Below are 17,698 nucleotides of genomic sequence, written 5' to 3' on the forward strand. Positions count from 1 at the left end.
AGAAACAAAATACACTTATTGTATGTTTTTAAAACCCTTCATGGAGACAATAGTGTCGATAATGTGATTTAACCCTCAAGCATTTATGGTGATGGTCTCATAAATGCTAATAAATGCTCGGTCCACTGCATTTATTTATTTATTTTTTTTTAAATTAAGACTAAAAACTTTTCTGTTTACAAGTTCACGATTCTATTCTATAAAATCTGACATCTGTTTTGTATTTATTGTATTTGATATAATAAAATGACCTCAAATCTTTAATAGTTGCATTTATTTTTATTTCTTAAAACTTTGTTATATATATATTTGTATTTCTTTTATTCAGTTTCTTTGGAATATTTAATAAAACTGTCTCGTCTACAGTTAACCTTGCCATCTTGAGCCCTTGAGATGAAAAGGCTTCTCTGGACGTGTGCAGAGAATATACAAAAATTACCACTGTGTTGTGCAGATTATATTATCTTATTTATAAATGCTGTAAATGACAGAATTGCGAATGTTACAAAATGAAAATGACATATGTGATAAGCATTTCAGATGGAGGGGAACTGTTTAACCCTAACCCTATGATTTAATTCCGGTGATTTAAATACAAGAAATCATATCTCAGAACTGGTTGCTCCCTAAAGCCCTACCAACTAATCCCAATAATTGTTAAATGTGTTTAATTTAGTGGCTTTTATATAAAAACAAATCCCATCCCACTGCTTCCTTCCGGGTAGATGGACGCTTTGTCGTGAGTGAACTCTTACAAATGCAAATCATGTCGAGGACGGCAACGCTCTTAAAATGTTTTTTTTTTTGTAAATGACAGAGTAGCTCTCTTATCTTTCTCTATACTGTATATCCAAGTTGCACTTACTTTAACGACGCAATTATAATTGAATCATTATGTGAACAATAAACTGACAAAAAGCTTGATCATGAACCCACATGAACCCTACCTATTTAAGAGTTCTACTATAGATACAGCAGCGTTACTTCTATCTTAGCAATGTCACAATACTCCTGCTTTCACTGCTCATCAACTCAATAACCAAAAACTTTGCAAATCAAAGTGTTGACGTCATACGTTAGGGTTAAGGCTGCATACACTCACAACTCTCTGTAAAAGGTTTGTTGAAAACCACAGCAAAAAAAAAAGGAGAAAGATTTTTGTGCACTGACAAAGTTTTCCTACAGTCACAGTAAAATATTTCCCTCTTCATTAAAGCACTCAGAATTCAATCTGTGTTGGATTTTGTCCACTGCATAGACACAGGTGTCTTGTCTCCCTTTTCGGCCTTGTACGTTTTGCAAGGAAAGACAATAAAAAAAAAAGAATCCAAATTCCAGGAGATCCATAAAAAAGTACTGTATATGCACGAAACAGCGGTCTCTGAAATAATGAGATTGGAAAGCTGTCAAAGATTAAACAACAGTATCTTTTAAAAAATACAATTAGTTTGTTGATTAAAAATATACTACATTGTATTGTCCTTCAATCCAAAGTGAATCAGAGCAGCGCCGGTCATTGTGACTTCACACTGTACTCAACACTGGTGACTTATTAAATATAGCACCTGTTGAACAGGGTAGTATTCACCCAGAGCTGAAAAGACTACTGAAATATTCTACTCAAGTAAAAGTACCACTATTTTGATAAGATTTTACATAAGTACTGGTCTAAAATGTACTCAAGTTAAAGTAAAAGCAGCTTGTTTAAAATGTACTATATGAGTAAAAGTTACTTAGATACTTATTTAACAAGGTTGGGGTTCTTTCTTGTGTCGTGCAAATTTTTGTATTAGGCAAACCTTTACAAATTAAAGTAAAACATAAAATATGTATTTAAAATATGTCAAAGTGGGTCAAAGGTCACAAATAAAATACTAACAAATACTAATACTAACTTCTCACTCACTCAGGGACCTTAATTAGCGCCATTTCACCTGTCGTCATCATTCATTCACCTGTCGTCATCACTCATTCACCTGTCGTCATCATTCATTCACCTGTCATCATCACTCATTCACCTGTCGTCATCATTCATTCACCTGTCGTCATCACTCATTCACCTGTCCTCATCATTCATTCACCTGTCCTCATCATTCATTCACCTGTCCTCATCATTCATTCATTCACCTGTCCTCATCACTCATTCACCTGTCCTCATCATTTACTGCCAAAGTTTTCAGTGCGTGATTTTTTTAAATCCAGGCCAACATTTTTTTTTTTTTTTACAAATTTTAAAAAGTATAAGTACACGAAAACCTACTCAATTACAGTAACACGAGTGCATGTTATTCATTACTTTCCACCGCTGTGTTAACCATTGATAAACCCTTTTACTGCCCGTCACCTTTTCTGTTTTGGTGACACAGGAGCCATAAACAATGATGAACTTTTTAAAGAGTGTGCTTCTTAAATATCAATTGAATGAGGTAATACTATCATGGATACCGCTTGGGTTAGGGTTAGGGTTAGTGCTGGTTTTCCAAGTCCAACGCAAATGGACATATAAGAGGAGCTGCAGTGGGAGACAGAAAAACCCTTATCTGTTTACCATCATGCTTAATCCCAGTCTCAGGTGGAGCCGTGATTCAATCTCCAGAGAAACAGAAGAAGAGAGGCCGTCACCTGAGGTTCAATTGAAATGGAGCCTTTTTGCATTGCCCTAATACCCTAATTATTGCCTATGCTGATTTGCCTTTGTGCAATAAAAAAAGTTATGAATGGAAATCAGCCATCCTTGTGAGGTTTATATCCTTTATTCAGATAACCTCTCCCACTCCAACTGATTATTTGGATGAATGAAGATAGGGTACACAACTGATGACGTGTCTTTAACATGTACTGGTGGTCGTTGACATTTGATCACTGTCATTTTGTCCTGAGTTTCAAAATAAAAACAGCCTTTTGGTATAGTATGTTCATATTTTACGACGTGTTCTTCACATATTCTCACAGCCACAGTCTCCAGATGAACTACAAAATGAACCTGACATGTTTTCTTTGAACATTTAACAATAATATATATCAAATGCTCCAAAAGTAATGGTTCCCACCTCTCCACCAAATTTCGTGGACCCTCCGTAGGATCTGTGTAATCCCGCTGATTGCAGACAGCCCCCAAAAAAGACAGACTTGGATAAACAAACAGCATCATAAAACGTGACCTCCGTGGCAGAGGTAATTATTCATGTATTCTTGTGAGGCTTATATTATTCTCTGCCTTCAACTGATGACATTTCGGATTTCAAAATAATGCCGGATTTCTCAGAATTACAGACCACAGTTACAAAATGTACTTTTTTCGACTGTAATTACAACCTTTTTAAGATTGCATTATTTCCATAATCCACTCAGATTGCAGTAAGTGGATGTTTAAGCATTTACATCTGTCCATTAACCCTCTCAGTTTTTTTCTTTTTTGTACTCATGAATTGTCTCACAGGCCATTTACTGCCCAGAGACGAACACATCCCCCCCCTTACAAGAGTGTCTGCTTAGCAATGCAAACCAAGGGCAAACCTATGAAAGCGTAACCTCTTCCATGGGATTTATTATTCTAATCACTGTTGTCTCTGTGAAAACCCAATATGTACTGAAGTGACAATCAGGGTTTTTTTTTATGTGATCCGACTGTTAGATGATCCCATTAACACTTCAAATGTTAAATGTAGCGTTTCATAGTGTAGTTCACCAAACTATATGAACTACATGTATACATACATATATGTATATATAAATATATATATATATTGTTTTATTTACTTTTTTTTTTTTTTTTTAATATTGCTATATGTATTCATGCGATGTGCAGCACTTTGGTCAACTCGGGTTGTTTTCAAATGGGCTATAGAAATACATTTGGATTGGTTGGATAGTGCCAGACTATAGTTCCCTTAGTCCCTCGCGCATCAGCCAGCAGCAGAAGGCTAGATGATTTACAGCAAGTTCAAGACAAATTTATTACATTTTCTATATTGCTGTCTGGCAGACAGACTGATAATCTCAACCATACTGTTATCCTAGCACCTGTAGCGACAAAGATACCTGCCCATTATTCAAGCATGTGCCTTGTGAGGTGCTTTGATGAACTGCAGGAAGAAAAACAAAACGGCTATAAGTGAAGTGTTTTATATAATACATCTATAGTTGCTAAATCTTTGCGTAAAACACATTATGGCTATTGTTCATGAGCGTATGCTTGTTCACTTGACGGGTGTCTCAAGCTGGCACATTCAGCCGAGGTGGTTCCACTTGAGTTCCTCTCAGCAGTCTGATCCCCCTTCAGTACAGGGAGCCTAATTACTCGTTACATTCACAGAGAAAGAACGAAAGAAAGGAAGAAGAGTGAAATGATTTCAACACCTTTCAGGGTTTGGTTGATTTGATACTTTCAAAGGAATTTTTGAGCTCCTCATCCTGTCTCGATAGGTGACAGGAATGACAGGAACCTCTCAATGTTTCATTCTGTTCATACTTCAGAAGACAAATGGAGCGTGTGCATGTTATCTCACCATTTTACTAAGAATCTCTGCCTTTAAATTACATCACGTAAATGTTCAGGGAATGTCAAGAGGACAATACAGGAGACGAATACATTCATCGGTTATTTAGAGCTAGAAGAAAGTAATTTCAGGATGAGGAGTAGAAAGATACAATTCAGAAATTGAGCTGATTAGTTGCCTTTGTTTTTACTGTAGGGAAATCTCATTGAGAATGAGGGGGGGAAAAACACTGATCTGCACCTGAATATTTTTTTTTACCTCTTTTAACAACCAACAGAATCCTATTTTCTACTTGCGTGTGCATAGCAGTGATGGTATTCTGAATCAACCGTGATTGCGCTACGACAGCAATCTCTTAAAATAAATGGTAAAATATGTACTGTTGTATTTCATTTCTAAACGTTCGCTAGAACATTATCAACTATAGGATATAAGGCAGAGCAAGTTTGTGAACCTCAAGCTCCCCCAACTGGAGACTCATTCTTCTTCACTAGTTGGCCGTGGGCGACTGGACTTGCTTAAGTTGAATCGAAGATGTTTCACCTCTCATCCAAAAGGCTTCTTCAGTTCTCAGGTATTTAATCTCTGAGGCTGACACTGGTCTAGGGAAATCTAATAAATTGATTTAACACTGTTTGTTTTAGCCTCTAATCTACAATGATAAGTGTTTCTTCCAAGGCCAAACAACTCATATTTTCCAACTGTGTTCAAGCCATTCCTTTTGGCTATCAAAATCCATATTACAACTCTGTACTAAATTATGACCAGGTATTAGATTCTGTATGAGCATGTTAGATACAGCTCTCACCAACACACCAAATGAATAAATATCTTTTTGAAGAATGGTGCCGATTTCTTCAGTGGAGTTCAAAGATTTGCAGAATCAATGCCAAGGATTTCTGAAGACGTTGGCCACAAACGAAGGCCCATGGTTTTGTAAAATGGATAAATCAGCCTCTGGACAAGATAAGGAAAACATATTCTGTGATAATTTGTGATGACTGTAAACAAAAAAAAATCATCTTTTTAATATGTGATGGTCCAAATTCAAGTGTAAATGTGATCCCAACTTTGAGGAGCATACTGTCTGAAATAATTTGGATTTCATTCATTCATTCACCATGGATCACAGATAGCAATAGCAACCTCAAGTCAATATGAAAACATAAAAACAAGCTAAAAGTCAATAACTTTACCCGTTTTTAATTCCAATTTTTGTGTGTGGAGGCACTTTTAAGCAATGTAATTCTGCTTGTAGTTTTTTTGTACCTGTATGAATAGCATATGATCTAATTGCCATCTAATTCTAACTTCTGTGGATAAAAAATTACTTATGACGCAATTTGGAAATGTGAACTGTGCTCTAGCTGACACATGCACCTATATGGAGCATTGGAGAGTGTCGTTATAGCAATAGCAATCATGAAGCAAGAGCCAGTCACTTTACACATTGTGGAGGAAAGTGACTGTTTCTCTATGCCCTTGTCCCTAACTGCAGTATGTCACTGACTGCAGTGCACTGTGGTTTTAATGTGATTGCCAGTGAAAAGGTTGGTATTTCTGTCGTTATGGCGATGGTTTATCTCTGATTCTTCAGTACAAGTAGAAAATGGCACCTCTTGACACAAAAGGTATGCATTATGACTCTCAGGCCTCCATACAACATCCCAATGTTCATATAGCTGACATCTGAAATAGTCACAGAAGATTCCTTTTCACTGTAGCTAGTGCTGTATGGTCTTTGTGTTGCCAGTTACGTGCGTGAGGAAATGGCTTTTTTGAAAGATGATGCGTCATTTGTTGATTTTCTCTGTTATTACCAGCCAAGCAGAAACAGCCACAGTGACAGAGGGATGACTGAGTGATTGAGTGATCTCCCTTCAGATTATTTATTGAAGAATTTGTAGGCGTACCACACAGTGGCGTGTGGCGCGTGTAAATCTGGCAAGAGCTGAGCAAACTGCAATTCATGCCACTGTCTGTAATTCAGAGTTGACTAGCTGCCACCGTCCAAAGTTGTTGTTATTGTTATTATTGCTATTATTTTACTCCAATACACTGGGGTTTTTTTTTCATTTTAGTCCTGGATTTAAATCAGTTTGGAGTTCTACTTATTGCAAAATCTAATGCTGTGCATTCACACTTACAGAGACATAATGACTGTGAAAAAGATGCACCTCCGAAGCTGTGATATATACCAAATTTCCAAGTGGAATTTAAGGTAGTAAAATATGTGGTGTGAACATTTAAGGCCACCTTGTCAACATTATGTCTGAGCCTCTGTTGAAGTGTACAAGTACATTTTATCCCTCCTGATATAAAAAGAGATTGGGACCAAGATCGTGTATCATCCCCGAAACACATCCCACCTCCCTGTGTCATGCTCTATCCCTGCCTGTCACTATGGCAACTAGCTGTTTTGCCACAGCTTTAAATTGACTTGGATGTCACAAAAATCAAGCCAAAAAAGAAAGAGGAAAAGACTGAAAAAAAACAGTAAACTTACTATGTAATTGGTGAATAGAACTGCTTCAGATCAACATAGATCAACGGTCAAACACGTCTCCAGTTCACACCTCAAACATTAACCACCATCAACCCCATCCCACCTCTCTGGCTCCTGCTCTTCTTTCTCAAAAGTGTGCTTTGCAGACAAAGGGAACAGATTTTCTGTAGGCTGAGCCATCAGCCTCCCTGCTGGAGGGGACTGCCTTCTTCCCCAGCACGCCAACATTACACTCTGCCCGTTACAGGCACTAGCCAGGTAGTAGGAGACCCAAAAAAAAGCAGACCGCAGGAAAACATGCTGACATTTGTTCCTTTTCTGTCTTTCTCTGCTTGCTCCCTGCTTGGGGTTAGGCCTGTTCACAACAACCCCGCAAGTCCTCCGCAAATGTGATTGCAGCCTCAGCCACAATAGACCAAACTCATTATATCCACCATGAAAAGCCGCGACGAAAATAAACCCAACAGAGCTGGGGGTTAATTACATGATGTCATTAAATTACATTGCTGTCCCAGTTTAGGCACAATCGTCCTCCGCTCTCAGCACAAAGGAGCAGCATCTGCCTGGCCTGTAATTTCTGCTGCAGAAAGATGTGTCAAAAAATCTCTCAAACATATTTGAGAGATTTAATTACAGCACCCTGAGAGGCAGGGATTTTTTTTTTGTCAAGTAGCTCCAGGACACAAAAGAACCTTGTTTTTTTATTACCAGAAAAAAAGGCGGGACTAGAATTTCAAATTCAATATCATAGAACTGCTATAAAGGGTTTTAGTGTAAAAACTCACTGTCCTCCCCTGATGTTCTTATGCAATATGTGGTCATGTTCCAATACTTACGGAGAGGGGAAACTCCTACAACTAGAGCAAACACAATCCATCTTTAAATAGTACATGAGCTCTCTGTTTGAGATGTTAATCCAACTCTGATCAGGACAAACTAAAAAAAAAAGGTCTTAAATAAATGGGTAAAAAAATGATATTTTTGAAGGTATATGCATGGACAGTCACTTATCAGAGACAGACAGCTGAGCCTTCTCGAACCCTGGCAATCACGGGGCTCCAGCTAATGGTTGAAGGACACAGTCATCGACGGTATTTACACTCTCCAGCGTGAACGGGTTCAGCTGCGGAGCTTTGTTGCAGCAAGGTTTGTGAATTCAAAGGGTTACCATCGGACGACGCACGAGAGCCATGGGAACTCGTCGTGCATCAGATGCTGCCATGACGACGTGGCCTGATTAAGAGTGAGATGCTGATTCATACAGCAAAGTAATGTTAAAATGTAGAGTGAACACTGACTATATAACAAATGTCACTAAGTGCTATTTCCACGATGAAATCCATTATTTATTTATTTATTTATTTATTTATTTATTTAACTGTAAAAATGACACTTTATTTTTTAGTTTGGTTACAACAGCAACAATGGACAGTAGATCTTTAAATGTATAATAATGATGTTGTCCTTGCTAAGCAACAGTAACTTTGAGATTTTCATGCTTACTTTCTTAATTTCCAACAAATCTGAAAACAATCACATTTAAGTAATAAAGTAAGCTGTGGTTGGTTATCAGAAAAAAAATTAAATAGTGGATTACTAATCATTTTTTGTTGCATCCCTTCTATGCATAGACTTAAGAGAAGAAAACACTAAAGCCAGGTGAAAGTATTTTTCACCAGTTTACTTTGCATAATCTGACTTTTTCAAAAGAGATCAAAGTGGCTGAATGAAATCTCAGTGAAGGTAAAAATAGGTGTGAATGAATGAGTCTATAAGCTCGTCTGAAACACAGTCCAAAGTCCTGCTGATAAAGGCCGGTGTTGACATTGATAAGGTTACAAGAATATCTTCCAACACATGCTTCTTTCCCTGAAAAATGCATCCACACACATTTCACACTGTTGTTCTTTCTCCAGGTGCACAAAGCAAGGCTGTACAGTGACGGCGCTTACCTTGCTGTCCACAGGTGCCTCCCTCTTTCCTAGATGTTGGCCCATGCTGCTGAGAGAGACTGCAAGAAAAAGAGTCGCCGTTTACACCACAGAAGACTGTAAAGAGCATACAATGTGAGGATTGCATCCTCCTTATCTGAAGCAACAGAGGCTATCTCTAGTCAGTGTGAGAGAGTGCAACATCAGACAAAAGTGACAAACACTGGCGTGTGTGATTCTCGACACGAATGTGCTGAAGAATAACGTGCCACAATGTAGAAGAATGTCATCTGTTGGGAATATTTATACAGCAAATTTGTTCCGTTGGCCGCCTCGTCTCAAAAATGTGTTGATTCATTGGTGTGACACGAAGTTAGACGCTATAATTATACAAGAGAGACAATGTGTGAGTGTGTGTCCTTAAATCTGGGTTTAAATCAAGTGCAATACAACTGTAAAATATGCTGCAGTGCACATCAGGTCATTTTAGTATTCAATTGTATTTTTATTATGCATACATTTTTAATAGCATTATTTGTTTCCTTATTATTTATATTATTATTTATTTTATTTCTTACCACTGCATAATCAAGAGCCCTGCACAAACATTTCTTGGCACTCCTATATGTCGCATGCTTCACTATGCACAGACTGTAAAAATGTAAAATAAAAATCAAAGCAAAGACCTTTTTAGCTGAGTCGTTTTGATATTTTTTTGGGAGAACAATATTTGTTACACAGTTGGAGAATAGTTGGACTAATATCGGTACCGAGTTTGTAATATCGGTATCAGACACAAAAAGAGGTATAGTCCCATCCCTAATAAAATCTCTTGAAACCTGAATCTTAATCACAGCCACAAACGAGATGATCAACTCTAATCCATAAACCTAAACAGGGAATGGGGACATTTTAAAGATAAAGGAGTAAATCTGTATATTCATTACATAACATCATATTCTGTATGCGTGTTACCATGGTGACACAGTATAAAGCCACACCTAAGTGCCTCTTACATAAATTGCCTATGACATCATCACTTCCTGAGCTTCCAATCCTCGTATAGATGCAGTCATTTGTTTCTTTTTATATACTAAAATCCCAAAACTAGACCTGTCTTTGACGTACTGCTGTGCCTTTATACCACAAAGTGCACCCTCTTAAAAGCTGACTGAGACTCTTACACTGACCCCGCGCCACAATCCACACCGGTTAAAAACAAATTGAACGAAATCAGCGAACGTGCCAGATTTCAGCTGGGCTGAAACAAAACTAGCAGGTGCAGGAGCACCTTAAGTGTGAGATCCAGTCCCAAGAAGCACTTAGGCTTATACTCGCAGCAGCAGCAGCAGCAGCAGCATCAAGTCCTGAAAAGTACACTACCCTAAAAGGATAAAGCGTAGAGGAGGGAAGGCATGGAAATGTGAGCGACGTCTGCCAAGTAAAGAGAGGTCTCAGGTGCATGAGTTCAGAGCTCACAAACAACAGAAAAACCATCCAAACCACACGTTTTTACAACGCAATTAATTAGGATCTGATTTATTTAGAAAGTGGGAAAACGTGTATGAAATAGTCATTCACATGCAAGCCCTGTATTTCACGAAACCACAAATGCAGAATGCTTTTTTCCCCTCTTTAAATTTAAGGCTTTTCTCCCTCTCTGTAGGGATTTTATCCTACATGGTGGTCTCTTTACGAAACCCTCTAACATTCTAACATGATTGGACCGTCAGACAAGACGACAATCTTGTTGGAAATAATGTTTATCAATCGAAGTGTGCAGCACATTTAAAATCATTATCTGGCTTTTAAACTTTTTCTTGAGCACAGGCTAATCGTCCAAAAGATTCCAAAGATATGCTAATGCATGCTTGATATAAATAAATAATGCAATTGTAAAAATGACTCCACATTCACGTTCAAACAAGTCATGTCATGGAAGGGTCGTCAGGTTAATTAAATATCACGCCGTGCCCACAGTGCACGCAGTGAATATGGATTAAAACACAGAGTGGCATCATTACAGCCGTTGCCCTCGCAGCAGTGAGCACAGGGGAGCACACTGTTTTTCCCACACTGTGCTTTGGCATCTGAGGGAGATATGAATGTAATTAAAATGCGAGGAGCTTGAAAAAAGTCGAGCATACTGCATCACAACAACGTGGCTGAGCGTAAACAGTTATGTAGGAGAGGGATTTGAAATAATAGTAAAACAACAACAACAACGACACTAAAAGCATCTCGAGCAATTTAGAAAAATCTCCCAGGAAACTGAAACGCTCATGAATCTCTTTAAACAAGACGGAGTTAATGAAAATCTGTCTCATTACAACCCAGCACCATTAAAGAGGAAAAGAAAAAATCATCCTTGATGATTCATTATCTGCACTTTACTTTGTTATTTGTATTTCCTGCAACTTTTACTTTTACTCTACTACATTTCCTTTCCACTTACTTAGTTTATTGTTACTACCAAATAAAGTCAGAAGAAGAAGACTTGGTGATGGTCTGTATTTTACACCCTTCACACATCTTTCACACCCATTCACGCACATGGGGTTAAGTGTCTTGCACACATATATATGCGCAGTGCCAGGAATTGAACCCACACCCTTCCAGTTGAAAGACAATACTTTTTTTAGTACATTTTACATCAGAAAATTATTTAACTTAAGAACAGTAAATGTCATATACTTTAAGACTTTTACTTAAGTGATATTATAAAAAAACTTCAACTTCTACTTCTACCAAAGTCTTTTTCTTGTACTTTTACTCAAGTATCCCTTTTAGGTACTTCATACAAGACTGACGGTGCCACCAGTGCTGAAAAGGATGGTGTTTATCTGGGTGTTGTCACTGCTAAAAGCCACACATTACTGTGCCTTTTCACTCAAGTGTCAGTGATTAAAATGTGTGCTGTGCAGTGACGCACCGTTTTATCACTATACATCAATGCAGGCCAAATTTCCCCATGTCGGCTGCAATAAGATGACACTAACTGACAGTCTTAAGATTAGAGCTGAAACGATGAATCAATGAATCGATTGCTAAATTAATCGGCAACTGTTTTGATAATCGATTAATCAGTTTGAAGCTTTTTTCATGATTAAAATAAGATTTCCGATTGTTTAAGCTTCTTAAATGTGAATATTTTCTTCATTTATTTGTTCTGGATAACAAAGAAATCATTAAAAGTGAATCATTTTGGTTTGTGGACAAAAAAAGACAATGGAACAAACGATTAATCAAGAAAGTAATCGACAGATGAATCGATTATGAAAATCATCGTTAGTTGCAGCTCTACTTAAGATATTCCATCATCACACGATCACATTGCTGTTGCTCAAGGACTGTGTGTTCTCTTGTCTTTATAGGCGCATGCCTGGTTAATGGTTGAACACCAGTGTAATGGTGTGTAGACAACTGTGTAAGGATGTCTCCAAACCAAGTGTGTTGTCGAAGAAAAAAAAAAGTGACATATGTGCACAAATCATTTCTTTGATTCAAAATAGTTGATCCTACTGAGGATATATGGTCTCTGTTCTCGGCTGGAGCTCAAGGTTGGATATGTTGTTGCTTCCAGAGACGCTCAAGTGATTATGTGTTAGTGCAGCCAGCCTCCTCTCACATCAACAAGACATCTCTGTCCAACGAGTGGCTGTTTTTTTTGGTTGTTGTTGTTGTTGTTCTTCATCCAAACTCCAAAGCCCTGCTGTGCATGAAAATCCCAGACGCTCAGCAATTTGAGAAATACAAAAACCCCTGCTTGTTCTCCAGCGTGACGCAGCTATCCGAGATTTATAACGCGTCACTTTTAGAGGTCAGTCAACAATCACCATAACATAATAGTTACCGTGGGTTTATGATTGCATGGAGATATATTGGTTGGGAAAACCAAGCAGGCACGGAATGGCTCCTATCTGAGATGGCCTGTGGTTGAACCAAAGCAGTCACAGACTCCACAATCAGACAAGTACAAAAATAAATGAAACAATAGAATGTGGCTCACGACTGTGCATTTAGTTCAAAATGTATTGGACATGACGCCTTGCAGGGAGTTAAATCTCAAATTTTATAGAATCAATGCTGAAATCCTGTAAGGGCTTGCAAGAAAACATGGTTGCATAAGTGCGTGTGCGTGTGTGTGTGTGTGTGTGTGTGTGAGAGAGAGAGACGGAGGAGTGTTTGTGTGTGTGATCCAACGCTGCAATTACAAGCAACACTCTTAACCATAACATTAACCTGGCTTTCATTGTGTCCTCACATTATTGTCCTGTAATTTAAAACAACATGAGCAGGTGTGGGGAAAAAAAATAGCCGGCGAGAGAAAAGAATGTCACATTCGTCACAGCTTTCCATTTAACCCGCGCGGGCTGCCGGCGACTGCCATACATGACTCTGTGCATCTCCTGAAACATTTTCTGTTTGCTTTTTAAATAGATCATTAGAATGGAAACGGCTCGTATTATGGGATGGCTACATGTAGGCCAGCACCTGAGAGAATCCATTAGCACTCAACGCAGAGTTTGCAGCACATATGAGCAATTATATCTGTCTGAGCCCTCCATTAACTAAGGCTATATCAAATCCGCACATCCTCCTGAGCAGCTAATGTTTTTACACGGCTTCAGCCAGGAGAAGAAATGAGGCTCATTTGCTAGGGGGGGGACGCTGGATGTTGACATTTAAACACATTTCCCATCGTATATATCATCCGTTTGCATCACATTGCAGATTACTATTTTCTCTGCTCTGGGATTTCATGGATCAGCGTTCACACCTGAACGATTTAACAGAGATCATCAAAAAAGAATAAACAATCCTTTTGACACTACATATATTAAAAAAAGATATGAGATAGCTGCAAGAAAGAGAGAACAGTTTCTTGGCTGTCGGCTATAAATTTGGTTCAGGTAACATTCTATCAACATTTTATTTCTTAAATCTGAGATGGCACTGCGACTCCTTTTACTGGCCCTGTAGGTCTGTGAAGATAACGGGGATATTTACCTTGCTGCTGCATAAATCTTGCTGTCAGGTCCGATGTCAGGTCGTTTTATAATCCTGACAAAGAAAGAGAGAACGGATTAGTCTACATCAACCGCAACAATAAAAAACTCTTAGGGACAATGAGCTATGAAAACAATAACATGTACCACAATGCAGGTTTGATTTGTTGACCCACAGCTTTTCATTTTCAATTATGAGGAGAGTGAGTGAGTGAGTGAGTGAGTGAGTGAGTGAGTGAGAAAAAAAAAAAAGACGGACGTGAAGAGCTGAGTAAACAATGTGGCACGGCTCTGTGCATCATGACAGTACTTCAATATCTTCTCACATGACATGTGCAAACATACAATTTTCCCACAAAGGCTCAGAGAAAATAGAGGACAAATCTTTTGGGAATATGAACTTCACGGTGGTAAGACTCTGTTATTTTTCTTGGCTTAGGAGGGTTTCTATTTCCTGAGGCTCTGCTCGGGCAGAGGTCAGTGTGAGTTGCATCATATTATCGTCAATTTAAAGATCCTTCCTGGTGACCAGTCACCGTATTTATGGTTGTCATTACGAGGTTCAAATACAGGTCAGAGTCATGGTGTTTGGTCATGTAAAGCACCTCTATATAAAACTGTAAATCCATCATACAAGGTCCCTGCTCAGGGCTTGGGAACATGGAGACGATAACATTTGACGGATTAATAAATGAGTAGACTTTAGACTTCATTAGTGATATTTGGACTATTATGTTTTTGAATCATCCAAAGAAGTTCATTGACAAGGTCCTGCTTTCCCTAATACAGTTAATAGAATATGATTATGGAGCCTATTGAAATTGAACCGTTCAACCAAACCAATCAATTTTGAAGGAACTTGACGACAACAGTGGAGTGTTTGGTTCCTGATTAAGCCTTCAGCAAATATAACAATTTGTGGTTTCACATGGTGTTGTGCACTTGCATATGAGAGCGAGGTGGATGGATAAACTGCTAGTTGATGAAAATGACTATAACTCCCTCCGTAACCAAACATTTGCTAACGCTACACTTCTACAAAACACTCCTCGTCGATTTCTGAAGAATTACTCAGAAATTGTCAAACTTGTCCTTAAAAACTGATGTTCATTACAGCTTTGAACGTGTATGACTATTTAGCTGAATTTTATTTAGCTGAAAGTTATAGCTCAGTTATGGCATCAATTATATAATGTCAATAAATCATCCGCCCACTCCCCAAAATGTGTTGCAGAAGTAACTTGTAAGTGGTTTAGTGAAGTTTGAGGAAGTTAAAGAGTAATGTGGAAGATAGCCGCCATGAGCCATAACAGTCCCATAAACTGTGACATAAATGGTCTGTATATGGACCCCCAGCAGTTCACAGGGGCATCGGGACATCTAACGGTTCATGGACTCTGGACATTTCACAGTAAATCCAGAATATCTATCAGTTGGAAACTCCGACACTGATTTGAGGTCATTTTATGTGTGTGTGCTCAGATTGCTTATTAAAGTTTACATATGAACTTCCTATAATAACAGTCCATATACAGCTGTACTAGACGACATTTATTGATTTAAAATTGGCAACGCACAATTGTGACACGCATAAGAAAATACAGATATACAGTTGACTTGAATCTGCCACGTCCTCAGTCCATCGTTTTGGGACGAGTAATACAACTGCTATGCAATGTTGAATGTAGAATAAATAATAATTTTACCTGAGATAAGTATTTTCCGACAACAGTGACCTTTATCTGCGACTATGTAAAATAAAACAAGCCCTGAAAAAGATCAGTATCATGTTATCATCCAAACGGTTTTCTTGTCAAAGCTGTGTTCACATTGGAATAAGAAAAATGCAGTTATTATAATGTCATATCAGATAAGTATTATACACAGGATGAGTTAATCTGTTGGAGTAGTTACATCTCTGCATTATCTCAATGTTACATCTCTCCAATCCTTCTACTGAATCACTCTGCGGGGACAAACACATAATACCTCAATCCTCTGGAGAAGGTGTACACAAAAAGGTATGCGTACACACACGCTGTGCAGCCGTTTCTATTTAACCATTAACTCAATTTTACACCTATTCAATTTTCACACATGAACCTATGATTCATGTTCCATAACAGTTAACACAGACGATACACTCTATACACTCTATCACCTCTGGCACCATGTTAGACATTATTTTTTTTTTCTTTTTACATTTCTCCAAATGATGTTATTTAACATGTTGACACTTATTTTACCAGCAAAAGCAGCAATTTAATGGGTCCAGCAGTGAACTGTGTGTGTGTGTGTGTGTGTGTGCTGGCAGACTTTAGAAAACAACATTATCACCTGACTCCGCTCTGAATTTAGAAATGAGTTTTAAATTTCTGTGCATGGAGGGGTGCTGAGTGATGAGATGAGAAATAGAGATAGCTCACGGTGTGCAAGTGCTCTACACTTAACAAGAGTCTTGAGGTCAAAGGTCAGTGGCCCGGGGAGGGCAACTGCTTGTACAGCAATGAGTTCTCACTTAAACCTGGCATCCAACCAGACTGGTTTTGATCTTCTCCCGCTCCTCTTTTCTTCTTTTAGTCCTGATTCGTCCTTTTCAGTGAGATCAGTCAAAGTCATGTTTGGAGGTAAAGGGTAAATATGTGGTATAGACACCATGTGTTCAAAGTCTGTCTTAACACTGCAAATGTTACCCCATACCAGAGATATAAGTGCTACTGCAGGGAAACATGAGAAGAGTTGATACACTTATCTTCAGATGGTAGAGTACATATTGTACTTGGTGTCTTTTTCTGACTGAATGCAACTAAACTCAAGAAAACTAACTGTTCAAATCCAAACCAATCACAACACAGTTAATCATTTACATTTGTAATCCTTGACATGTAAGAAATCACTTTATTGTGTCCCAGCGGTTGTTGTCTACCTTAGAACGATTTAGCCAACAAAGACAGAAGGCAATTTAATTTTATTTCACTCAACCCAAACCTGAATATAATTTCAATATTTTGTCCCAACCTGACTTGTCTGCATTCTTGTTGGTGTTTGGTGAAAACAGCCTCAGTTGGTGAGTCAACAATAAGCATACGGCATTACTCGTGTCAGCTAGTTCCTCTCTAGCTGCAGTTGCAGTGCTGCCTGCAACATTTAAAGGTACAGTGTATAATATTACGCAGGGTTTGTTGAAAGAAATTGAATAGACTCCTTATTAGTATGTTTATACTGTATATAAGTGCACAAATTGCATTATATTCAAAATGTTGGTCACATTTTCAAGCGAAAGATTCCGAAGCAAACTAAGAAGAACAACGTCCTTTCTGAAATGCAAAGGCCACTGTAGTTTCCTGACAAAAGGAAGAGATGAGTGGAGGAGTCCTCCATGAGTTACGATCTACAGTCCCAACATCACTGACTTTTACACACTGGACCTTTAAGGAAAATAGGTAGTACCTCTTCCACTGGAGAGCAGAAGAGGTGTGCATGTATTTAAGCTGTGGTGTCAGGTAACAAATGTTCTTCCATGTCAGTGTTTTATGGTGAAGGGTTGTTGTTCCTGCAGGAGCTGTTGGAGAAGGGCCTTAGCTTTTCTCCAGTGAACGTGTACTCTGCAGCTTGATCAGCTCCTCCACTGATTTTATATAAAAAAACAAAAAACACGTGCTGACTATGGCCTATGGTGAGATCCAGTGTTCTCTCATGGGATTCTGCTCGAGGGCTTGTCCTTTATGCCTCCCCATCACCTGCTGTGAACTA

General features: G+C 38.4%; 1 protein-coding gene across 1 annotated transcript in view; it reads right to left on the reverse strand.

The window, feature by feature from the left end:
* The window catches only part of mbpb (myelin basic protein b), a 59,173-nt gene that overhangs the window by 36,817 nt on the left and 4,658 nt on the right, over positions 1–17,698 (reverse strand). The window contains exons 2-3 of the mRNA XM_058647082.1: positions 13,947–14,000; positions 8,958–9,016 (exon numbers count right to left, since the gene is read on the reverse strand). Coding sequence (XP_058503065.1) covers positions 8,958–9,016; positions 13,947–13,959 — 72 coding nt within the window. The 5' untranslated portion in view covers positions 13,960–14,000. The remainder of the gene's footprint in view (positions 1–8,957; positions 9,017–13,946; positions 14,001–17,698) is intronic.

This window comes from Solea solea, chromosome 13 (genome assembly GCF_958295425.1).
Source record: "Solea solea chromosome 13, fSolSol10.1, whole genome shotgun sequence".
Taxonomy (NCBI): Eukaryota; Metazoa; Chordata; class Actinopteri; order Pleuronectiformes; family Soleidae; genus Solea; species Solea solea.